We start from the raw sequence: 27,665 nt of genomic DNA on the forward strand, positions 1-27,665 counted from the left end.
AGAGAGAGCACAGAGCAGGAGGGACAGAAAGGGAGTGTAACAGAGGATCTGAAGCCAGCTCTCCACTGACAGCAGAGCGCCCCATGTGGGGCTCAAGTTCGCAAACTGTGAGATCATAACCTAAGATGAAACGGGATGCTCAACCAACTGAGCCCAGGTGCCCAAATTTAGGCAACTATTAAATCATGCCTGATGCAACTTTTTTGGTTAGTACATTAGTTTTAAAACTTTAAAACAAAACATACAAAAAAAAGGAAACACACAATTTAAAATAAGTTCAGAACCAGCTATTAAAAGTCAGTAAAATACTTAATGTATGAACTAAAATATGTATCTTGTAGTTCTAACTCTATTTCTTTACATCTTAAATAAAAATACTGCAAATGGTTATATCAAATGACAGCACTGAAGTAACTCAAGATTCTTTCATCTTTATAACTATGCTTTCATATTTTGAATTTATTGTTGAATACCTTAATATGTAGTACTACAGGGGTTAGAAACACAAATTGGGTTTAAAGATTCTGAACTGTTAATCTCTGTGCAAAGTTATCCTTAACAGGAACTTCTCCCAATTAACCTTCATTTAAAAATACAATGTTGGGGCGCCTGGGTGGCGCAGTCGGTTAAGCGTCCGACTTCAGCCAGGTCACGATCTCGCGGTCCGTGAGTTCGAGCCCCGCATCGGGCTCTGGGCTGATGGCTCGGAGCCTGGAGCCTGTTTCCGATTCTGTGTCTCCCTCTCTCTCTGCCCCTCCCCCGTTCATGCTCTGTCTCTCTCTGTCCCAAAAATAAATAAACGTTGAAAAAAAAAATTAAAAAAAAAAATACAATGTTATTAAGAGATGAGTAATAATGTGCTAACGGAAATTTTAAGTGTGATTAAAATGTAAACAACCTAACCTGAAGTTACTAAATTAGGATTCAGATCCATAAGAAAACAAACAAACAAAAACCCACATCATTCAGGGAGGAGACTTACAACTGACATTTTTTAAATTGTTGGCCTATGGTAAATGCAAAATGCTTTTAGTTGGTTTTATTATTATTTTAAGTGCTTCCCAGTCAATGCCGCTCCTCACTCATTAGATTAGAAACATGTGATGACTAAAATAACAGCTCTCACTACATTCTGACAAGTCTAAATGGTATGTGGTAAACATGAAGGCAACCATTGGAAGTATTTCTGTTTTGCCTTCCTTTTCTTTGTTTTAATGAGGGATGTATCATAGCATACTTATTTTCAGACAGCTCATAAACTTTCTGGCTGAAGTCTTATTTACGGGTCACTTGTTGAAACTCGGCTTTTAAGTAGAAATATGCTTTTAAAGAAATACACCGTAAAAAGCAGAATCTGATGCTTTCTACTCAGATGGGCTGCAAAATGAACAAAAGTTTCTAAACGAAAGAATAAAATGATAGACGTTATACAAGTTTAGAGTCATAAATTACTGACAATTCACCTTTTTTAATGTGGTTACCCATGCAAATTCATTATTGACAAAGTAATAGGCATTTAAATTACTGGTAAAACATAATATTAAATGCATAGCATGGTGTATTGATCCTAATTAGAGCAATTAAATTTTACTATTTACAGTCTTAGGTCCAACTAAAGTTATTTTTACTTTTAAGTTATCTTCAACTTCTTTAAAAATATTTTTAGGGGCGCCTGGGTGGCGCAGTCGGTTAAGCGTCCGACTTCAGCCAGGTCACGATCTCGCGGTCCGTGAGTTCGAGCCCCGCGTCAGGCTCTGGGCTGACGGCTCAGAGCCTGGAGCCTGCTTCCGATTCTGTGTCTCCCTCTCTCTCTGCCCCTCCCCCGTTCATGCTCTGTCTCTCTCTGTCCCCAAAATAAATAAAAAACGTTGAAAAAAATTTAAAAAAAAAAATAAAAATATTTTTAATCAATCCATTAATAAATGCCAAACCCAATTTCTTCAATTTCTGAAATTGTATAGGGTAAACTTTTCACCTATACTGTGAAACCATTTATAAAGTTTCTGAAGCCATTTATAAGATTAATAATCATTTAGAAGAAAGTATCCATTCTCCCCCCACCTCCCAAAACACAAGGCTACACTTCACCATCAATGTTTATGATAAATCTCTCAGATATATTTTAGGAACAAGAAGGTAATATTTACAATGTCCCTCAGTTTTATACTAGCAATAAAATTACATTGCAATCTTCAACGTGACCTTCACTTAATAGCTGAGAAAAAGAACCAAACTTTCTCATAAGTGGGAAAAATATTTATCTGTTTTATGTCACCAGTAGTCAAAGTTAAACCTAAAGTTAAAATAATTTATTTTAAATAACTTTTGTTATATTGATTCTGATTAGGTATTCTTACTTTTAGCCAATATGTTTAGACCTTTGGCCTTAACTTATACCAATGCATTAAATACCATGAAATCCCTAAATCTTTGTGCTGGTAGAAGAGTTCTATTTCTTTTTTTTTATTAATTTTTTTTATGTTTATTCATTTTTGAAAGACAGAGAGACAGAGCACAAGCATGGGTGGGGTGGAGAGAGAGGCAGACACAGAATCTGAAGCAGGCTCCAGGCTCTGAGTTGTCAGCACAGAGCCCCACACAGGGCTCGAACTCCCGAACCGAGAGATCATGACCTGAGCCGAAGTCAGATGCTCAACCGAGAGAACCACCCAGGTGCCCCAAGAGCTCTATTTCTAATATTGAAAAAGTTAAACATACTCTACACAATAAGTATAATTTATATTTAAATATATATCCAAATATCATTTAATTATTTTTAAAAAAAGACTTCCAATTGTTTCTGACTCTGAAAGTTTGTTCTTTTCCATGCTTTCAATTAATATCCTTATTAACAATAATTCTCAGTGAAGTACATGTCACAGTTTTTCATCTTATTTCCTACTCTGAACCAGTAATTCCTAGCAGTCTTTAGTAATAATCTTGTCCAGGTTTTTGATTTTTATTCTCAGATGTGAGTTTTTGTCAACTAGAATCTTACAGAGAATTTTGATATGCAAAAACAGTAATATCATAACTAATGTCATTAAGTGGCTGTAGTGAAAGAGTAGAATTCCATAAGACCTCTGATACCTTTACTTCCCTTTCAGACTAAATGATTGTATTCCCAAATTCATGTTGAAATCCTACCCTTTGATGTGATAGTATTTGGGGTGGAGATTTGGGGAAGTGATTAGGATTAGATTAGGTCATAAAGGTAGGGCCTTATGGGATTGGTGCCTTTAGGATGGGATAATCCACCTTGGGGATTAGGGTTTTAATTGATTAGCTTTGGGGAGGACACAATTCAACCCTAGCACTATTTTTCATCTTTCAAGTGAATAGATATTCAAAGAATTAGAGACCCTGTCATCAATACCCCATTTGAAGGAAACGTTCAGGAAAACTTTTTAAATTTTTTAACGTTTATTTATTTTTGAAAGACAGAGACAAAGCACGAGTGAGGAGAAGAAGAAAGAGAGGGAGACACAGAATCCCAAGCAGGCTCAAGGCTCTGAGCTGTCAGCACAGAGCCCGACGCAGGGCTCGAACTCATGAGTCATAAGATCATGACCTGAGCTGAAGTCGGATGCTTAACCGACTCAGCCACCCAGGCACCCTGGGAAAAGATTCTAACCAAACCATAAATGAATCAGAGACCATAGAAAAGAAAGATAAAAAGTTGAGAAAACAGTAATGTGTAATAAGTCTTATACTATGCACTATAATTAGGGATTTACAAATGTAAATCAAAAATATTAAAATAAATATGTTTCAAAGGAAAACCACTAAAAGAACTGAAATCACTAAAAGTCTTCAAAGCTTTGCAAATTTCATGTATGTTTCCAGGGTAGGAAACAAATAAAAACATTAAGATTTCATTTGATGGGAGAATAGTCTCAAACTTGAAAAAGGAATTTCAAATGTTTGGTTAATTCCAATTTTTGTTTGTGAAAATATTTTATAATATCAATACAAGCTATTTTGATAATTTATTAACAACATAAAAGTATTATTTGCATAGCTCATGTCACATAGGTACAGCTAGCCAGTACCCTTCACATTACCTCATAGCAATGCAGAGAAGATTTTGTTGTATTATAAAGCACTTAGAAGTAAGTGTATGAACCAATTGTTTCCTGATTACCCATAACAAAAATTCCTGTCCAAAGAGTTTGTCTTCTCCAGTTAGTTGCCCTAACACTTCTACAACCACAGGACACTCTGGTATTCTGATATTTAATATTCTCTTGTACATCATACAATACATGCAAATAATTAGCTATTGAAAAAAAAAAAACCAGTAAGTCTCACCAAGGTAAGTGATGCATACAAATTTCAGGGATAATAATTTAAGACATCTTGAAATTGTTCCCAAAAGTACAAACCTCTTATTTTTGTTTTTCTTCTTCTTAAAGATAAACAGGAAGGAATAAATTCAGAGTATGATTACAAAATACATTCTTATTAGAAATGAAGTTAATAATGTGGATAATTTGCCCCAAAATCAATATATAATCTAAAATCAGAATTATTAGGTTTTCTTAGCATATTTATGCTTTGCAAAATCTACTAACGCAGAAAAAAAAGTGAAGTTAAACCAACATAATTCTGAAATCACAGAGTAAAAATGCTATTTAAAATGTGTATTTAGTGCCTGAAAAAAATATATAACTATGAAATATAACCATAAACATTAACATTTTGTGCTATGAACTAAATTGTGTCCCTCCCAAATTTGTATATTAAAACCCTAATCCCAGTGTGATGGTATTTGGAAATGGGGGTCTTGGGAGATGCTTCAGTTTCAATGAGGTCATGAGGGTATATGTAGCTCTCATGATGGGTTCATGCCCATGTAAGAAAAAAGTTAGGACTCTCCTTCTTGTCCTCTCCATGCACATGCACTTAGCAAAGGCCATGTGAGCACAGAGTAGCCATCTGCAGCCAGGAAGAGAGCTGTCACCAGAACCCAACCATGTTAGCACCTTGATCTTGGACTTCTAGACTCCAGAACTATGAGAAAATAAATTTTTTAAACCATCCAGTCTACGGCGTTTTGTACAGCAGCTCTAGCAGCCTAAAATGCAATGCAAAGGACTATTTATGTAATGGTCAAAGGAGAAGCCCATCCATTCTACCGAATTTTTTTTTTCTTCATTCAAACTGGGTATCAACAGATAGACATTAAACCTATAACATACAATTTTATTGGGGATTATAATAACCCTGAAGCAATGGTTCTCAATTCGGGAAAATTTTGCCCCCAGAAGACATTTTGCAATGCTTTCTCTCTCTCCCTCTCTGTCTGCCCTTCCTCTGCTCTCTCTCTCTCGCTCCCTCAAAATAAGTAAATAATTTTTTTTCAACGTTTTTTATTTATTTTGGGACAGAGAGAGACAGAGCATGAACGGGGAGGGGCAGAGAGAAGGGGAGACACAGAATCGGAAACAGGCTCCAGGCTCCGAGCCATCAGCCCAGAGCCTGACACGGGGCTCGAACTCACGGACCGCGAGATCACGACCTGGCTGAAGTTGGACGCTCAACCAACTGCGCCACCCAAGCGCCCCAATAATTTTTTTAAAAAAAGTTAAAAAAAATCTTTTTGAGAGAGAGAGAGCTCATGGGAGCAGGGAGAGGGGCCAGAGGGAGCAAGAGAGAGACAGCAGGCTCCCAAGTAGGCTCCAAAGTAGGCTCCACACTCAGTGCAGAATCCTGAAGTAGGGCTTGATCCCACGACCCTGGGATCATGACCAGAGCCATAATCAAGAGTCAAAAGCTCAACCAACTGAGCCACCCAGGCACTCCTCTGAAATGTTTTCAAATTCTTAAAGGTAGGTAGGTAAAGTATAAAAGTAAAGTTTAATGTCCACCTTGTCAAAATGTCACAAGTTATTTGTTATCAGGATCACAAGTGTGCTAGGACTTAATTTTTAATGCATCCAAGTGGGTTGTATAGCTTTTATGTGGTTATACCCTTCCTCTATGCTCCAAATCCAGTTTTGATGATGACCTTTTCTTTTCAGCAACATCTCTCCTTCTTTAAGTCCTTAAATCACTTACACACTTTCCTCTTCAGCTATAGTCCTCTTTTTAAAACAAACTTTGTTTTCAGAAGTTAACATTTTCTTATTTAAATATCCAAGATGGTTATGCAAACTACATAGCATAAAAATGGAACAAAAACAAAAACAAAACTCTTGCAAGTCATTTTACTAAATCAGCCAACAGAAGACTTTCTTTCTCGGATGCAGGGGCATTACATTACTTTAAGTATAATGATGTAATATTAGCTTTAGGAGTAATCATTTTCTTTCTCATTCCACTCAACAAATGAAGGTCTGATGTCTTGTATATGTTTTAAATTTAATCACAACTAATGTTAGGGGAAAAAATGAATACTTCTTTCTGAGCTAATCCACCAAGAATAAGCATTCTGACAAAGGGAATAGATTTTCTGTTGTGTTAAAACTGATGATTATTTGCATCCATTAATATCTACATGATTTTCATTCAACTTAAATATTTTTTTGTCTACCACATAAACAAAGCTTGGTCACATAACATGTACCTCTGGAGTTATGTTAACTACAGAAATGTTTTCCTAATGTAATAAAATAAATTTACAGTAAGTCTATTACTTATTTAGAAAAGGTAATTCCAAGTAACATAAGACATGTTCCTTTTGTCTGTAGTACTATTACTATTTTAAATACTGGTTTATAGGTTTTCTAAAGCAACAATAATAAGCTCATGAGGCCAATAACCAACATCAAGTCAATCATAACACAGTCCCAATAAAGGTCAGGTTTCAGTTAAAACATTATCTGTTGTCAAGAACCAATAAAATATGCTCTAAATCTGTCCCCTATTTCACTAATATGTTGAGAATTCTCAGAAGCTTGATGGTCTATAAAATCTGTTTTGTCATTTAATTGTATCAAATAATTAGGTAATATATCATTGTTAATGTAGTCAACTCTGACATCATCCTAAAGAATATAATTGGCTAGGATTTGTTTTTTCGTCTTGATAACGAGTCAGGCTCTTTTATTGTTTAATGCTTCTTCATTTTACTAGTATTATTAAGAACTTTTGATGAATTAAAATTCCTTTCTCATTCCTCTCTTTTTCATTCTTATTTTACAGATCATTTTTTATTAAATTCGGAGTAAATTTTATTGCAAAATATTGTTAATATACATATATAAGTTGAAAACACATACTTAAGTAATGCACACTGCTGTTCTTGTTACCTACCAAATATATTTTCAGGTTATGAAGTTTAACTTAATAAATTTTGTATAATGTTGCATTTTAAAAACCCCTGAAAATATCAATAAACATTTAATATTTTGTGTAATTTTATATAATATAGATATAACATTAACAAAAATTAGGTTAATACATTTTTGACAGCTTTATGAAAATAAAAAGTACAATCTATTTTTGTTTAAGATTTTTGAGTACTTTGCTTCATATTACATGATCATATCTCTAGGTAGAGCAGTATGAAGTCAAATCACACACTTTACAAAATAAAATACGACCTTAGTCTTTACAATTTTTGATAGATAAAACTAAAACGTCTAATCTTGGTTTAGTGATCTGTTTCTGGAATTATACAATGTTCAGTATAGATTAGAGACCATTCTTTTTTTCAGATTTTCAAATCCTCACATCTGTAAGACCATAAAATTGATAATTAATCCGATTGAAGCATTAACAGTTTATACATAATATTATTGTTAACAAAAAAGTTGTTGGAGGGTTTATAGCAAATAACCTTGCAAGGAAAGTATGTTTGTGGGCCAATATTTTTATCACTTACCAGCTCTTCCTGAAGTTGGCAAATGAGTTCATCCCGCTCTTTCAGCTGCAGCTTCAGCATTGAGCATTCATCTTTCATTATATCCTATAAAAACATCAAAGAGACAGCATAATAGGCTTAGCCATTTCACTTTGCTCTTGATAAGGAAAGTCAGCTTCACACAGTGGGAGATAATTGCATATGACTAATGAAACTCAAATTTTCTACAGTCTGGTATTTTTCATAATATATTCTAAGTTGCAAGATAAACAAGCTAATGCATCTGAAGATATTATTCTATATAATATACACAGGTATGTTTTTTTAATCAGTCTTTTTCTTTAATATCCATTTGTCCATTTTGTTGCCTAAGACAAACCAGTGAGTCATCCTAAAGTCTTTCCTCCCATTCTTGTGCATACATAATGAGTAGAAAAATGGCTATCCTCTAAAAGAGATACTTTTACCTATAATTTGTTCCCCTGCTATAATTAAATATTAATTCCCAAACCAGTTACCAAGTTATGGTCTTTATCTTTGATGGTGTCTCTATAATACTAGTCCCTCTCACTAGAGCACTATCTTTGGGCATTTTCTTCTCACTGTGTGTGTATGCTCAGCCACAGCCTCTATGTACACAATACATACACATCCGTGGCCTATATTACTCTATGCCTATATTACTTCTAACTCTCAAATACAAATACTAAATCTAGACACATATACCTTCCAAGCCTCAACTCATAAATAAAACTACTTACTGAGCATATACTCAGCAATGTCCCATAGACATTCCAGGGCAGCATTCGTCTCATCATTTTCCTCTACCTGAAAACTTGACTTCTACTTACTTCTCACATGTTTATATTTCCTAAAATAAGCAGGAAGCCATCCTATACTCTTAGTTTTTACTCACTCTGGCCAAATCTGATACCAAAGTCTTTAATCTCTATTTCCTTGATATTTCTTAGATGCACTCTTCTCTATCTTCATTGACTTACTCAAGGTGTCCATTGTTTCTTTCTGGCTTAATGCAGTGAATTTCTGAACCGATTTTTCTCTCTATCACCTTCCCTATCTGCTAGAGATATTTTCCTAAATGGCAATAAATTACATCCCTTCTTATTTAATAGCTAATCACCTCTTTCAGGAAAATAAAGAAGTCAAACACTCTTTAGCATAGTATATAGTGCCTTTCGTTATCTGCTACTTGCTTATTTCTGGAGCTTCAAAGTTTTTCATTTCCAACTTTCTTAGAACCATTGATCATTCCTACAGAACTGAAATACAAAATGTTTTATGTATCCTGCTTTACCCATACACAGGTCTGGACTCTAAAGTCTTCTACACATGGCACCTCTCTATTCCCCACAATTTCTTGTGCTTTTAGAGACATTTCAAACATTGCTCCTTATTCCACTAGAAAGCTTCCCCTTGTTGGCTAAGACACCCCTTGAGAGTAAGGGCATGTTCCATAGCATCTAAAACATATGTCATTTCATGCAATATTAATACTTCCAGTGTTGTTTGCTTGTTCCCCAGCCTCATTGGGCTTTTTGCCTCCTCCACTTCAGCAGATAGGCTATTTCATTAGCACCAAACACTGTAACTGATGTGCAATTACTCAAATACACATTTCCTTTCCATAAAATTACCAAATAAGAAATGTTTGCATTAGGGGAATTCCCATTTCTTCTGAATCCGTTAACCTTATCTGAACTGACAAGGAGGAAAACAGCTAATGGCTTAGAAAAAATAGTACTTTTCATTCTGGTTTTCATGATGTTAATAATTTGTACTTCCTCTAAACTAAGTAATAACAAATGTATTTTTTGAATTGACTAATATCTCCTTTCATCTGCTTGTAACCAGCTTGCCTGGGAGATGCTCATTACCTCTGTACCTTTCCTTTTGCACTATGCCTATTTCTTCCCTAAATCACAGGTTTTCATGGATAGAGTTTACACACATTGTTTTTAATACATATTTTAACAGATTTTAAATATTAACGAAAAGATGGCTTAGCTTGCCTCACAGCACAAAGGTAAAAACAGCAAACTTAAGAGGAAGGTAAGAGAATAATCAAGCTTCTTAGAATCAGAGATGTAGAATCAAATTCGTGGTACTTCAACTAAGTAGTCCTGTGACTGTGCTAGTCCTGTAACTTTTCTGTGGAGGTTGAAGATAACATCAGATGATAAACTACCTGATGGCAAAAACTGCATTGTATTAGTACTTATGTTCCCAAAGTCTTGCATAAGATCTCACTTAAGAAAAAGAACTCTTAACATAAAATAAAATGTTGTCACAAGTGAATTCTCCAGGAGACAAATACTGAGGTGTGGTTAAGGTTTATTTATAATAAAAGGTCCACTAGAGAGTAAACCCACATAAAAAGAAAAGAAGAATCAGACTTGGCTAGGGAGGAAGTTGGACCAAGACCCATACCTGACAAACCTCTGCCATCTAAACGAAGAGGTCCAGAGCCAAGGGTGCCTGTTAGAGGAATCCTGTATTGAGAGAATGTAGGCAGGCTCTTGTACCACTCCCTGTTCAGTCACTGGGGGCTCATGAAGGAGAAATAAATGTCCCCACACCTATATGGTCAACTAATCTTCAACAAAGCAGGAAAGTGTATCCAATGGAAAAAGTCTCTTCAACAAATGGTGTTGGGAAAACTGGACAGCAACTTGCAGAAGAATGAAACTGGACCAATTTCTTACACCATACACAAAAGTAAATTCAAAATGGATGAAAGACCTAAATGCGAGATAGGAAACCATCAAAATCCTAGAGGACAATACAGGCAGCAACCTCTTTGGCCTCAGTCACAGCAACTTCTTACTAGACATGTTGCCAAAGGCAAGGGAAACAAGCAAAAGTGAACTACTGGAACGTCATCAAGATAAAACCTTCTGCACAGCAAAGGAAACAATCAATGAAACTAAAAGGCAGCCTATGGAACAGGAGAAGATATCTGCAAACAACATATCTGACAAAGGGTTAGTATCCAAAATCTATAAAGAACCTACCAAACTCAATATCCATAAAACAAATAATCCAGTGAAGAAATGGGCAGAAGATATGAATAGACATTTGTCCAAAGAAGACATCCAGATGGCTAACAGACACATGAAAAGATGCTCCACATCACTCATCATCAGGGAGATACAAATCAAAACCATGATGAGATACCACCTCATACCTATCAGAATTGTTAAAAGTAACAACACAAGAAACAAGAAATGCTGGCAAGGATGTGGATAAAGGGGAGCTCTCTTATACTCTTGATGAGAATGCAAACTGGTACAGCCACTCTGGTAAACAGTAGAGAGGTTCCTCAGAAAGCTAAACAGAACCACTCTACGACCCAGCAGTTGTACTACTAGGTATTTACCTAAAGGATACAAAAATACTGCTTCCAACAGGCACATGCACACCAATATTTATAGCAGCATTATCAACAGTAGCCAAATTATGGAAATAGTCCAAATGTCCATCAACTCATGAATGATTAAAAAAGTGGTGCATATATTCAATGGAAGATTACTAAGCCATCAAAAAGAATGAAATGTTGCCATTTGCAATGACATGGATAGAGCTAGAATGTATTTTGCTAAGCAAAATAAGTCAGTCAGGGAAAGACAATACCATATGATTTCACTTACATGTGGAATTTAAGAAACAAAACAGATGAATATGGGGGACAGAAAAAAAAGAGAGAGAAGCAAACATAAGAGATTCTTAACGATGGAGAACAAACTGAGGATTGATGAACAGGAGGGGGGTGGGGATGGGCTAAATGGGTGATGGGTTAAAAAGGGTACGTGTGTTGAGCACTGGGTGCTATCTATAGGAGAATAATCACTAAATTCTACTCCTTGAAACCAATATTACACTATATGTTAACTAACTAGAATTTCAATAAAAATTTGGAGAAAAATAAAAAGAGAACTAGATCTCAGCTGCTGTTACTTATTCATTGTCTCAGGTCATCCAGAGATGATATTGACTTCAGCTAGAGAGCTGAGGCAGGCCCTAAAGGCAGGAGCTAACAGCCAGAGGCAGTCAGCTAACTGTAGGATTTGCACTTACTTCAGGAAGTGGTCCTTTACTGAAAGAGGATCTGGGCATCTGCCTGAATCTAATACAATTGTATTTTTTTTGTAGATTAATTATCAATAATATTTTTGTATATTAATTGTTTTATTAATTAATTTAAAATGGAAGATTTGTCAATATTGTGACTAATAGAATTGTAGAAAAAAATGGTTTTCCAAAAATATGCTCACTTTATATAATTCTCAGATGTTTTTTTCCCCCTGGGAAACTTTTTCAAGAAGTTCACAATCTCAGAGCTTTAAATCAGATAGGTGATAATATATCATTTGCATTTACTTATGGAATAACACATTAAATATTTATCATATGTTATCAGAAGCCAACTTTTATAAAAGCCTTCATTATGAATGACTGTGCAAATGAATCTTAGTTATCTAGACTTTCATTCTTAGTTGTTATATATACATGTGCCAATATTCACAGAAGTATTTGCTTAACAAACAAAATAAAAAGTCCTTGAACATACCTACTCTTAGGGGAAAACTAATAGCAATATTCCCTCAATATTCTCACTGTATTTGCAAATTTGTGGAATGTATTTGGCAGGATGATCTACTGAGTTAGAAATCATATTGATTGTAGAATTAGCTGGATTTTAATATTCTTGATTTTTCAAATGAGGTTATTTCATTAACCTGTAGGCTAATGTAACCAGTTTAAGCTTGTGCTTATTTAAATGTATATTTCTCATTCATAAACTATATGCTTTAATAATTATGACATCTTCTGTTTCTCATTCAAGCATAATTAATTTTTAGGACTATAATTCAATTCCATTATTTCTAAATTCAGTAATTATTTATAAATGTGGAACTCATAGTGTGGTAGATTAAAGATGTCTACAAATCATTTTTTTACTATTCCTACTGAAAGATGGAGGCCAATGCCCTCTCCTTGGATCTGGACTGGTTTTGTTGTTTGACCAATGAATACTGCGGAATTAAGTCCACATGACTTTCAAGACTAGATAAGGTCAGCTTCCAGGACTGCTCAGTTAGAATGCTCATTTGTCAGGTTACTTCCTTGCAGAAAGAAACTAACCTAGCCATGCTAAAAAGTAAAAACACATGTACTTCTGTTAACAGCCCCCTATCAGCTTCAAAAAGACACCCAGCTTTAATCGCCAGCCATCAGAGTGAGCCATCTTGCACATCTAGCTCAGTGGAGTCTTCAGGTGACTGAAGCTCACAACCAATTGCCTAACTTAAATTACTCCCAAATTCCTGACTTGCAAAATCATAAACAAAATAAGATTATCATTTTAAGCCATTAATTTTTGGATGATTTGTTATAGATACCACAAGCACATGTGGATAAACTCTGAATTATTATAATTAGAATTAGTATAAATTATGGCTCATTATAGTTGTATAAAAATGTATGCAGCTAATTTTGAAATATTTTGTGATTTAATTTATGATTTTTGTGATTTAAAGTTATAGTTTAAATAGTGTAATTTTCACATAGCTCATTTTATGCATGAAATGAACATTTATGTCATCATTGCATAAGTTACTAGAGAATCAGACATATAGATATAAAAACAGCTTACAAATTATCTTATTCTTGTACTTTTATTTGATAAATTTGGAAAGTCACAGCCAGATACATAGATATTTGGGTAATTTGTCCCAAATTCAGTTAGCCAACTCTAGTACCATACATCCTATAATTTATTTTGCCTAGAATTAGAATCAACTCATTGTTTTAGACTATTGTATAAACAAATTAAGTACCAAAAAATAAAAGGCAAGTAGAATCTGTAAATCACTTTGAAAATGATCTTATGCTAAAATTAGAAATATAGGTTTAAAAAATCACATAATTTCTAACTCATAAACCTCACATAATTCCTCAAGTAAAATCATTAATGTAATTCTTGGCTACTAGTTACAAAAACACGTCAAAATTTGTATTGAATCATCATGACTCTTTCTATTTATAGACCTCTGGTCTTCTCTCTGAAGGGCTTTATGATTTACAAGTTATTTCCTAATTCTTATAAATAAAAAGGTCAAAAGATTTTTAAAAAATAAAGGAAACAGACAACTCTATCAGAGTAAAAAAGGACAAAATGTTATGAGTAAGTGGAAAAAGAGAAGAAATAAATAGGAATATGGTAGGAGCGAACAGCAGGGTAGAGGTTAGAAAACACAAAAATGTATAATAACCAACAATGTATTTTGCAGCTCTACCAAAATAACTGACCTCAAATGATTCTTATGTTTTTTTAAAGGATTTTAAATCATTTTTTAAAATTAATTAATTTGGGGGGGGAGTGTGTGTGTGTGTGTGTGTGTGTGTACATGCCCATTCACAGGGGAGGGGGGCAGAGAGGGAGAGAGAGAGAGAATCCCAAGTAGGCTCCTTGCTGTCAGCACAGAGCCTGATATAGGTCCTGAACCCACAAGCTGTGAGACCATGACCTTAGCTGAAATCCAGAGTCAGACACTAACCAAATGAGCCACCCAAGTGCCCCTGATTCTTGGGTTAACTGAGTTCTAAAGCAGCATACTACCTGTAATATCTGAATAACTAGTGAAATAAAGCAGTGTAGGTACATAATCATCTAAACAGGACCATAAGAGGAACTGTTTTTAAATACTGAAAACAAAGTGACGTGACCAACTCTTGGTTTCAGCTCAAGTCATGATCTCACAGTTTGAGTTCAGGCCCCACATCAGGCTCTGTGCTGGGAGCATGGAGCCTACTTGGGATTCTCTCTCTCCCTCTCTCTCTGCCCCTCCCCTGCTCATGCTGTGTCCATCTCCCTCTAATAAACAAACAAACAAATAAATAAATAAATAAAGCCAATAAAAACACCACTCTAATTCTTTATTTAGTTTAAAATATACCAAAACATTGGTTTGTGAGCATAAGTCATTCCACAAACAATCTTATAATCTAAAGCACTTCGAAGCAAATTTCAAGAACCATTGGCTCAGTTGTGATCATGTGACATTTAGTGTCATGTACTATTCGTATTGTAAGACATTGCTCGTTTATCAAGTAAAAATTTATTAGAAATGTTGGCTTGTCTTGCAGAACACTCACCAAACAAGTTACTCGAAATCTAAGGTTTTACCATAATTGAAAAAAAATCATAAATCATTTCAGTATCAATAATTGCTAAATGATAAAAAGTTTCTTTTTACATTCAATTGAAAAGATTCTAGATTTGACTTTATACAGTCACTTAAGAGATGAACTAACATTTCATTGATTTATAGTGTTTTTTTCCTAAATATTGTTTTCATAGAAATATAAAAATAGAAAAGGCATAGTAGGTGTTCAAAGTGAATATCTTAGAAATGTATATTTTAGCATATACAAATCAGGAAACAGCATTATCCATTGACATAGTGGTATATTGGCTGTGATTTTCAAGCAATCAAAGAAAAGGCTCCTTGGATATTGGCATAATCTTTTCATTTGGAAGTCTACTCTTATTCCTAATGATCTTTATCACTCAAAAGATAATGATGACTATATCTGATATTTGTATAGGGGCTTTATAACTTGTAAAACACTTTAATTTACAGAATTTCTTTTTGCTATCAGAATATTTCTTGACCAGTTATTGGACAAAAATCATACATTTCTATGATAAGTAAGGGCTTTAGGCATAAAAATGAGGCAGAAAAAGCAATTACAGCAAAGGTCAAACAAAAGGAAACCATTAATAATAATACTAAGACCCTTAAGCTGTGCTCAATAACCTCTCAACCAAATTCATTGTAATCCTACATTTTTTGGAATCCTTAAAAAATTAGACTCACTGAGAAATGTGCTGAGATGTTAAAATAGTTCTATGAGACAATGGGCTTGTCATTTCTAAGTTCTTATAGTCCTATTAGGTTCACTTTCTTGCATTAATTACAGCCCATTGACAAGTCCTTGAGACAGGCAGAGTGGCCTTCCTCTAGGAACTCAGCTGCCTCCAGGATGACACTTTGCTAAGGGCAAAAGGCAATCTTAGCTTAACATTATCCCAACCTTCCAGGACTCTGTAAGTCTACTTTAACATATAAAAATTCCTTTGGAAACCTCCTTTATCTCTACCAGCCAAATATATGTTAGCAATCATCCTCCAAGCATATGGCCCACTAATATACATCTGAATGGTCTCCTGACTAAAGTTTTATTAAACAATAATAAATTATCTTTTCCTAACAATCTAGCCTCCTCAAGGTCCTGGAAACCTTGCTTCGAAAATTGCTTACAGACTTAAGCTACCCTCACCCCCTCCTAACTTAAAAGTATATAATCGGGGCACCTGGGTGGCTCAGTGGGTTGAGTGTCTGACTTCGGCTCAGGTCATGATCTCATGGTTCCTGAGTTCGAGCCCCGCATTGGGCTCTGTGCCAACAGCTTGGAGCCTGGAGCCTGCTTCAGATTCTGTCTCCCTCTCTCTCTCTCTGCCCCTCCTCCACTCACCCTCTGTCTTTCTCTGTCTCTCAAAAATAAATAAACATTAAAAAAAATTTTTTTAAGTATATAATCAGTCACCAGTGAAATCCTAGTGCAGCTCTTCCACCCACGATTCCTGTCCCTGTGCTTTAATAAAACCACTTTTTGCAACAAAAAGATCTCAAGAATTCTTTCTTGACCATTTGGTCTGAAACCCAACATTTCCACATCAATGATCCTTATAAAAACTATTCAAAGTTTTCACTATTTTGTTATTTGTTTCATCCAGGAAATTTTTGATTAAAAGTAAAATTAAAAACAAGCATTTGTGTTTCATTTTCTAAAGACTTCTTAAAGTGATTGTATTTTGTAGGCATAAAGATAAAAAAAAAAGTTTCCTAGCATCATAGAATAAGTTAGTAGGCATGACCAATTAGTTTCCTGATCGGCTAAATCCGTGGATTTCATCAAAATCAATTATGAACTATACTTAAGACATAAATGTCTTATAAACTCATCAGCAATCATCTTCTCAAAAAAGAAAGCCAACAAGTGGTAAAGTAATATTAATTTATATTGCCCCATTGAACTTGCTTGGTACAAAATTCTTGGGGGAAAAATATCCTTAGGAGATCTTAAGATTTTCTGATACCAGCATTTTTTTCCCTCACAGAAGACAGATATAATTGGTACGTTATACCTGTATTTTTTAAATAAGGTAGGTGATTGTGACCCTTCCCACAATGTAGACTTTACAAGAAAGAAAACTGAAATGGGTTAGAAATATGCTGTTAAACATTCCTGTTATGAAGTCACACTTGCTTCCTTTTCATGTTTTAAATAAGAAATAGGGAACCTCCTTTCCCTGAACATCCTGAATGAAGTAAGAGAATTACGTTTGAACACAACTATAAGCTTAGTTTCTGAGAAGGAAAAGTAATCAAAGACAGCAAACACATGCCATTCCCCACCTAGAAGTGTCTAACAAAGTTGTGTTATTTTTGTTTTGTTTAAATGCTATCCTGACCCAGTTTTGAGGCTTTGGTTAGAGGACATTTAGTTAGACACCCTTCTTGAACAACTAATTAAGTCCACATTCCAAATACTTCTCTTATTGGGCCCTCACATTTCAGGGTCATTACATACCAGCCCTACAGAATGAGGTACCAGGTAACTAGGGATAGCCTCTGGGGCCTCTTTCCCCAGAGTTCTTGAAATTATTGAAATTAACCAATCCTCAGAGAGCCCTAGAAATCTAGCTAACCCCATGCTGTTTGCCATACATAAATTGCCCCCTACAGCTGAAGTTTGCTGTTACTCTGCAGCCTGAGGGCAACTTCCTGCATGGTCCTGTTTAGAGGCCTTCTCTCCTAGGGAAGTGTAAGTAATGGAGGTCTGCATTTCAGGAGTGTCCGTGTGTGGTGTCTCTCCATTAAAAGAATCTTTAAATCTCATAAAACACAGTGCCTGCAGGGCATGCTGCAGGTAGTGGGCACCATTCTGCCATTCTCCCAGGACAAAGGAACTGAGCCAGCTCCTGGGCCCCGGTCATTTATATGCCCTTCAGACAGAGAGGAAGGGCAGTGGGAATAAAATAAATATATTATATCCTGCTTTATAGAGTGCTGAATTGTGACAATAATGAAGAATACAGAATAAGTAATGTTCAGGATGTTTTTCAAGGATTCTAGCAGACTTGTAGAAGTCTGGGGAGGAGAAAAAGCAGAAAGCTAGGAATTGTGCATAATGTGACTCAATTTAAGCAGTGGTTTCAGGCAGTCTGGGAGGTCAGGAAATTAAGTTGCAAAAAAGCAATGAATATTAGCTGATGCTACAGATCACAGCTACAAAATATAAATCTGTATTGGACAGTAAGGAAAGGAAATAAGGTCATGCTTTGTTCTTTTTTAGAGCACTAATGGATAGCAACAGCATACACAGTGGTATCTTCAAATACTCATTATATGTACATTGTAAAACAGGAATCTTTGAAGATGGCATATACATGAATTTGGAATAAGTAGCTTTTCAATTTATGAAATAGATATACTTTTGAATGCCTGCTTATGTAGTGAATGCCTGAATACTGTGCCCAACTATATAATTAACTTCCATGATAAAACAAAAATTTTGGCTTTAAGATTCTATAAATTAAAGTTAAGAGGACTGAGAAGTTTTAGGTTATCATTAAACAACACTAAACTATCCTAAGAACTATTATCTAATAAAGGGAAAAAAAAACTATCAATCGAACAGTGTTTTTCCTGTTACCTGTTGCTATCTCTCTTTCAGGATAGAGAAGATCGTATTTGAGTATTGTGTCACAGTTTAGCTGTGTGGCCTGGCACAAATCAATTACTGATAACAAAACTACAATTAGTTGAAATTCTGAAATAATCCCAAATGTTTTGCATACATCATCAGTGGATACTCATCTTTTTACCAGGAAGGTGGTATTAAGCACATTTTTCAAGGTCTTAGCAATTTCCTATACCATAGAACTAAAAAACAATGACCAAAATAAATCCAAGCCTGCATTAACACAAAACCACTGTATCTCAATAGTAGTATGCACTACTTTGGAGAGCTTCAATTTTCTTCATAAAAGGAGGTTCATGGTATGTATTTTTTCCCACAATGATTCATTCAAGTACATATGAGGGAAACAGTCACAATTAGGCATAGTAGGTAGACTGTCTAAAACAGCACCCCCAAATTTGTCCGGCTCTTATCTCTAGGATCTATGAATATGGTATCACTCAGGTGGTTATTATGTTCTATAGTCCAGTTGACCTCAAAATAGGGAAATGATCTGGGTGGGCCCAGTCATATGAAGCAGAAGTCGGATATATTTCAAGCGTGGTAAGGATTTGATTCACTATGTTTTGATAATTGAAAGGGCTGTGTGAGAAGGGATATCAGAAGGAGATGAGAGAAACAGCCAGCAAAGAAATGGAACCTCAAACCTTCAATGTCAAGGAAGTGAATTCTTCCAAAATCAGGGATGGACTGAAAGACATCCTAAGCTCCTGATTAGAACAGCTGAATGAGACCTTAATTTCAGCTTTGTGAGACTCTGATAAAAGACTTGTGTTTTTTTAAGTCAGCAAGTTACACACACAAATACAGAGATTAAGGTAATAGAATTAGAGAAAGCTTTCTTGAGAAAAAAAAATATCTAACCAGAATCTCAATGTTCAGAAGAATTAGTAAATGATTAAAGAAATGGAAACATCTTCCAAGTAAATGCAGGACCATGGGAATTTCTGGAGTCAAAGGAAACCATTGCAAGAACTCAGGGAACAAGTATTTCAAAACAATAGTGTGGAGAGATATACATTAGCAAGAAGATACAAATGAGGACCAAATCACAAAAGACATTTGTGCCATACTAATAAGTTGTTTTATTCAGAAGGCTTTAATGTATCAATAAAGAATTTTTATCCATGGAATGGTATGATCAGATTTACTTTTATGCAGTTTACAGTAAGTACACTATGGAGGATATGCTGGATGAGACCAAGACCAGAGATAGGAGGCTGGTTTAATAATCTGGGAAAGAAACTATTAGTACTTAAACTAAGATGTGGGGAACAACTGGGTGGTTCAGTCAGTTAAGCACTGAACTTCAGTTCAGGTCATGATCTCACTGTTCATGACTAAGTGCCCATCAGCCCCTCTGCTGTCAGCACAGAGCCCGCTTTGGATCCTCTGTCTCCCTCTCTCTGCTCCGCCCCTGATCATTCACTCTATCTTTCTCTAAATAAATAAATAAATAAATAAATAAGCTAAAAATAAATAAACTAAAATGGGTCTGTGGGAGTAGATTTGAAAGCTTTTTAGAAGGTGGGCTCTACCAGATATGGGTGGCATAGGAGGGAAAAATGAGAGAAGAAAGAGTAAAGAATGATATAAAGTATCTGGCAGGTCTAATGGGGTTCACCCTTACGTTCACCGCAAGTGCCGTTCACTCCTGTTGAGAGCAAATCTAATTTGAGGTGGAAGAATTTCAGATGAAGAAAATATAATGAGTTTAATTTTAGTGTCCCTTGTAATAGCCACCTGAAGAAATATAGTATGAACTATTGATGTAGGAAGGTACATCTTCTACCTTCAGAAGAAAGGTATCTGGTCAGGGAGTGAAGATTTGGGAATCACTGGAATATTGATGTAGTGGAAAATCAACAGTTGAAAGATGAAAAGAAGTGACTTTGGGAAACAAACAACCAAACAAACAAAACCTGAAAATGAACAGGTTGAAAATAAGAACAGCATGGTGCCATGATAGCCAAGGCAGGGATTAACTTTAAGAAAGAGAGTGAGATCAATGGTGTTAGGTGCAACAGAGATAAATAAAGTAAAGGAAGGGCTTATCAAAAAGTAAGTCGGTATTGACTTTAAGAAAGCAGTTCCAGGTGATGTGTTAGAAGCAGAATTCAGATTACAGTGGCTCAGAAGTCAACTGAATGTAAGAGAAGTAAGGAATTACCAACTATATAATTTTCAAAATATAACCTCATTCCAAGAAATGAGGAATAGTAGCTAATAGGATTGAGATGGTGTGTGTGTGTGTGTGTGCGCGTGGGTGTGTGTGCGTGTGTGTGGGTGTGTGTATGTGTGTGTGTGCGTGTGTGTGTGTGATGGAAAAGCTTGAATAGGTTTAAAGACTGATGAAAATGATTCAGTAAGCAAGGAGAAGTTAAAAATACAAGGGTAAGAAGGAATAATTAAGGGAAGGAAATCCTTCAAGTGTTAAGAAATGAGATTCACTACATAGAAGGAGGTATGAGCTTCCCATAGGCAGAGAAGTATCCATGAACATAAGGAAATGAAATAATCTTTTGTTGATAGTGCTTCAATGATAAAGGATTCTCTTTCTAAACAACTTTATGCAACACACTGCTAAGGATTGAATGTGTCCCCTCAAAATTCATATGTTGAAGTACTAATGCCTAGTACCTTAGAACGTGACCTTGTTTGGAAATGGAGTCACTGCAGATGTAATTGGTTAAAATCAGAAAATACTAGAATAGGGTAAGACCCTACTCCAACATGACTGACGTCTATAAAAAGGAGGAATTTGGACACAGAGATGCATACAAGGAGAACAGCATGTAAAGACTGGAGTTATGTTGTCACAAACCAAGGAACTACTAGAAGCTACAAGAGAGAGACCTGGAACAGATCCTTCCCTAGCAACTTCAAAGAAAATACAGCCTTGCTGACACTTTGGTCTCAGAATTCTAGCTTTCAGAACTGAGATAATACATTTCTGTTGTTTGAGCTATTCAGTTAGTGGTACTTTGTTACAGTAACCCTAAGAAATCAACACATAGACATAACGTAGTTTTCAATTGCTACACCTTCTTACAGATTATATAAAAGTAATTGACTTTATATACAATTTTTTAATAATTAACCAATGAGCAAATAGAAGGAAGTAGGAAAGGATGGAACAAAGAGAGTACATAAACCATGACCTTTCTCTACCATGTCTCTTAACTTCAAAGTTCTCCAAATGCTCACTTTTATTTCTAACATACGATAGTATTTGAAATGGAGGGGCTGTTAGCATATCTAATATAACAGGAGTTCTTTGTTCCTTCAGGTTATGAACATAAAGTACTCTTATCTTTGCATATTTAGTCACTGCTTGATTTCTGAGCAAGTGTAGAGGTGTAGATGTCTATTAAGTCTGTATCTGTAGCAGGAGTTCTGCCATCAGTCACACTCAATCATTCAAGTGAACAGCAGGGCTTATTGTTGTGGACTTTTAGGCAGAACACTAGGGAGACACCACCATATAATTAGGAGGCACCACCACATTCTGGCAACTTGACACTGATCAAAATGTCTTAGACAAGTTAGTCTCATCAAAGTCAAATTTGCTTTGACCGCTAATCAGTATGTGATGAAGCTCGTGGAGATACAATTGTTCAAATTCCTTTTCACATATAATAAAAATTTGGTAAGAATAAGACCATCTACAGTCATCAAGGAAAATGTAAATAAATGCCTCAATATCCACACCCCATCCTCATTCCATCCAAGCCCTGCTAGTTGAAAAGAAAAAAAAAAAAAAGAAGAAAGAAAAAAGACACCTCTGACAACTAAAAATTAGTGGCCAAACCACAGATATATATCATTATAATGTCAAAATATATAAGGCAACCGTAAGTATGCAACAATAAAAGAATTGTTATTATATGATGGTAAACCTACCCAATGAAATAATGCAATTTTGAAAAAGGATGGTTGCACAGTCTATATGGTAACATGAAAAATACATTTCTAAATTTAAACCTAAATTTTAAATTACACCTAAATATTTATTCAAAGATATTTAGCAATCACATAACCTGCTGAATCTACAGCACATGCGGTATGTTCAAAAGAAAATATTCCATGACCAAAAAAGGAAATTCCAAACAGCCAGAGATTTTCATTTGCATACCACGAACATAATTACTAGAACGCATAGTTCACACAATAATTTTTACTATTGCACTAATCTCTTCCATCGGTTTCCCTGATGACTTTAGCAGTTCTCCCATGTGTCCTACCACCCTTGCTTAAGGCCATGCGTCCTTCTTCCAGCCCTGCTTCCCTTCTGCTTCTGATAAAACCTCTTGAGAATATACCTGATAAGGAACTCCCTCATCAGAGGCTAAAGAGGAAAATAACTTAAGACCCAAATTATTTTTAATGAATACAGAAAAAGGTAACTTTTGGATAAAAATTATATAAATACTCTCCCCCAGCCTCACAAACTTAAAACTACGTGAATATTTATTTACTAGACACCTAAAACATGGAGTAAAAAGACATGCTGTTTTTGAATCCTTTTGATTCCAAGTCCTCTCTACACATAAGAAAGCAATAAAAGTTTTGTTAATTAAGCTTAAGACAGTATACAAAAACTGTTCAAAAAGATGTTATTGTAAATCTATTAAAATGTTAAGATTGTAAAAAAAATAAATGGCAACTTATGAAAGTGTACAACTTTAACATACAGTTTTAAATGGCATTGGATGGAGATTTATTTAAAAAGCAATATATTTAAAGGTGAACAGTACTTTATTTCTGTCAATAACTGTCAAGTTATTTTGCTTGAACACAGAAATTGTAGTTGTAATTCATGAGGTCTTTATTCTGCTCTTGTCACATTGAGAGATTTGCACTTTAATGGTATTATACTATCTTGAAAGTAATAGACCTTGCTGTTCACTTTGACTATGAATTTAAATATGATTTCTGTCCGTCTGTCGCTACTTTAATTTTGTCCAGCTGTGCAATACCTAACATCCTAAGAAGAGAGCCAGTCAAGTCACAGCATTATAACATAATAATAAGAAAAGGCCCGGAAAGAAAAGAAAACCTGTATTTTAAAGAAATGCAATAGCAAAGTACACAGGTAGCAAACTAGATAGGTAGTTTTCAATAGCAGGTAAATGAAGACTTTACCTAAATCATGTAGGGAGCATATAAAAGATTTATAATCTCTTGCTTCCCCAGTTTTACCCCTCCAGGTTATGAGACCCAATTGCAGGTGGGAGTTGGAATCCATCTTTTTTTTTCCCCCCCATTTTTCTAAGCTTACTCTTTGGAACACATTGCTGTTGCAAATCAGTTGAAAAAGGAAAGCTTATTAGAATATGTAAAAAAAAAGCATATGCATTTACGACAACAGGTTTAATTTTGCTTCTTGTAATCACAGTGTGCCATTAATTGTCCTTATCTGACAAACACTTTCCATTACCCAGGATGATGGGGGAAAATATAGGTTTTCTATGAATTACTCAGTTAGTTTTATATAAAATCATAAGCAATATGGGAAGGGTTAGACACTTGTTCACTGATATTCAAAATACTGGTATAAGAGAAAAGCCCTCTAAATTGCAGTAACTTTCAGCTTATATCTTCTCTATTAGTTCTGTCAGTCCTTAAACTGGATTAAGTTTCCACCTTCTCTAAAGCAAACGTAACAACAAACGACAACATACTTTGTGATTCCTAACTTCTATCCCTGACTTGCTCCTCCTTCGATTAATGAGATTCTTGGAAGAGCAACTACACTTATACGATCAATACCCTCATTTGCAATTTAGCCACCATGAATAAATAACTAATAATTGTTCAATCTCCCTGCCTCTGAAAACTAGTTTCCACTCTAGTCACTTAATTAAAATTGCTCTCATCAGTGTTAAGTAAAAACCTTTTTTTCAGTCCTCAGCCTGATCTATGCTTTAGAGTTGCAATACGAAATCCCTTCTTTAAAATATCTTTCTCTTGGATTTCTGCACATTTTCTCCTTGGATACTTTTCAAACTCTTTAATATTTTTTCCTTTCACTTTGCTCTTTAAAAGTTAATACTTCAAAGGTACCTATCTGAAGACCTCACCCATCTCTCCTTAAATGCTTTACCTCAACAATTTACCGTATTAGCAATACCTGTAATTTAATACTTTCCGATTTATCAGCCAAACCTCCTCCCAAATCTTCTGAAATATTGCGTCAAATTTCTAACTCCTTCCTGGAGGCTTGCCGCTTGTTATGTTCCAGGTACGTCAGACTTGAACTTTCACATCTACAGTTTTCACCCCACAGGCAACATATAGTTTCTCCTACAATTCTGGTCTCAATTAATATCACCTCTCCTATAACTTGATCAAGAAACTTGATTCCTCCTTGACTTCTTTTAACACTTTGTTAACTCCATATATTTCTGGAATGGGTTCTGATGAGGTATCCACTGCAATTCTTTTTCTTTTGTTTTTTGTTTTCTTTCCTCCAGAGGTAAGAGATTTCTCTTTCCTTGTATTCTTTTAAGGTTTTTCTCTCTGTCTTTGACTTTCTGCAGCTTCAATATGGTCTGTATAGGTATAGATTTCTTATAATTCTTGCTTGGAATTCTCAAGCTTCATGGGTCTGTGGTTTGATGCCTGACATTCATTTTGAAAAGGTTTTAAACATTCCTTCTGCTCCATTTTCTCTCTCTTCTTCTATTACTCCAATTATGCACATGTTATACAATGAAACTATCTCAGAGTTAGCAGATATTGTTATTTTGTTTCCGATCCTTTCTCTTTTTGTTTCATTTGGCATATCTTCAAGCTGATTCCTTCCTCAGCAGTGTCTAATCCACTAATGAGCCAAGCAAAGGCATTTTTCATTTATGTCAATTTCTAGCATTTCATTTTGATTTTCTTAGTTTCCATTTCTTTGCTTACATTGCCCATTTGTTCTTGCATGGTATTTATTTATTTATTTTTCCACTAAAGCCCTTAAGATATTAATTAAAATTATTTTAAGTTGCCTATGTGATAATTTCATAATCTGTGTTTGTGTGAATTAAGTTCTGCTGCTTGCTTTGTTCCTTCTTCTGTTCCTTCTTCTTTTTCCCTTTTAGCATGCCTTGTAATTGTTTTGAAAGCTGGAGGTGACATATAGGGTAATAATAAATGAGGTAAATAGTGTGAGTTTTTATGGTAATCTTGCTAAAAGTTGGCCGTGTTTAATATTTCCTATAGCTGTAGGTCCCAGAGGCCTCAAATTCCTTGACTGTCCTTACTTGTGTCTCCTCTGTTGTCTACTCCAATTGCTAACCTATGAACACCTTCTAATAGAGTCTGGGATTTGCAGTTCTTTCAGCTAAAATCCACTGTATACTGGAACTCTGTGTAGGTAATTATAAGGAGTTGGGGGGGCAATATTCTATAATCTTATGATTAAATATCAGTCTTTTAGAGACATGTGTCTCTGGGATGATTGTGACCTTCACCAATCTGTTTTAGCTTTATTCTCCCTCCTCAGGTGAGACAGCAAGGGTAGAGAGGGCTGGAATTGGTTATGTATACTTCACTGTCTCTGGGGACATAAAGTTTTGCCTGGAGGACACGTCTTTGTTATGGAAATTTCCTTGAGCATATTTCAAAGAGTTACTTTTCTGCCTCTCTGCCAAAACACAAGGGACTTTTATTTGGGTTCCTCACCATGAGAACCTGATGGAGATTTTAGAGGTAAGATTCATTCAAGTGTGCATCCTCTCTTAAGAATGTGGCCCCCAGGAGTTTCTGACTGTGGGGCTAGTCTACACATAGCTTCCAGCAATTCATCAAAATTACCATTTAAGTGTCCCTACCAGTATATGGCTTTAGTGGCTTCTGTTCCATGTTAATTGATTTCCAGCAGTGATTCTCTATATTTGCCTGGGGTGGTAATTTGCTCTGTGGCCTTATGTCTTAGTTCTTTGATAAGCCCAAGAAAAGTTGTTGATTTTCAGTTCCTTCAGTTTTCTTTGCTGTTGTAAAAACCAGAAGTGATGACTCCCAAACTCTTTTCCTGTTAGAACTGAAACCAGAAGTCTCTACCCATGACTTATCTTCTCACATTCCAAAAACAACTGACTCCAACATTTCTTTAATTCATTCCCTTTCTTCATTTCCATTCCCATCACCATTGCTCTAATTCAGACCTTTATGTCTGGTTAGAATTCTTCTTGTGTCTCAGAACTGCTCTCCTTGCCTTTGTTTCAACACAAAGGAAGAGAACCTTAATCGAGTTTTTTTTTTTTTTTATGTATATTTATCTCCCTAATATACGTAAGCTCTCTTGAGAGGATAGAAACCGTATTTTATCTTTGCACATCACAAATCATCTAGCCCAGTGGCTTTCACAGAGAAGTTTTGTAAATATCAATTAAATGAATGGACAGATGGGCAAAGCATCTACTATCCTATGCACTGTTAGTGCTGCTTTAGTAGAAAAAAATAGGCTGAAATTTGAAGTTAAAATTGATTTTGATTTTCTTAGATTAGCCCAGAAATTCTTTAAGAGAAGATATTTTGCCCACAAATATATTCCATTAATGATGCCAGTAGCTGCCTCCTGGTGGTATTCTAATTAACAATTCAATGAAGGCAGGACAGGAAATGTGCTGTATAATCAGGACTCTGGAGATATATATATTTAATCCTAGACAGTTCATCCCTTAATGCTCAAGAAAGCATTTATCAGGAAATAATTTTACTGCTTTTCGCAGCATTAAAGCCATCTAGGAGAACACTTTATAATAGGAATGTTCTTTCTCTTATTTTTTCTTGCCATATCTGGCATTTAACACACTGCTTTGGTTTTCACCATTCTTTTCAATATGATTTCAAGTTTTTTGTAAGGTACATCACAATCATTATTCTATCTTTCATAAGTAAATTGAAATAGAAAATAGAAATAGAAAAGATAAGTGACTTGCTCAAGGCAAACACAAAAGTTATCAAAAGAGCTAAAACAAAACACTGTCAAATATTTAATAACAAAACCCACAAT

The 27,665-nt window shown here is 35.2% G+C and overlaps 1 protein-coding gene across 2 annotated transcripts in view; it reads right to left on the bottom strand.

Annotated features, from left to right (window-relative positions):
• CCSER1 (coiled-coil serine rich protein 1) overlaps positions 1–27,665 on the bottom strand; it is an 848,536-nt gene that overhangs the window by 263,935 nt on the left and 556,936 nt on the right. For both annotated transcript variants that reach the window (XM_032592937.1, XM_030313430.1), the window contains exon 8: positions 7,829–7,912. In XM_032592937.1, coding sequence (XP_032448828.1) covers positions 7,829–7,912 — 84 coding nt within the window. The remainder of the gene's footprint in view (positions 1–7,828; positions 7,913–27,665) is intronic.

This window comes from Lynx canadensis, chromosome B1 (assembly GCF_007474595.2).
Source record: "Lynx canadensis isolate LIC74 chromosome B1, mLynCan4.pri.v2, whole genome shotgun sequence".
Lineage (NCBI taxonomy): Eukaryota > Metazoa > Chordata > Mammalia > Carnivora > Felidae > Lynx > Lynx canadensis.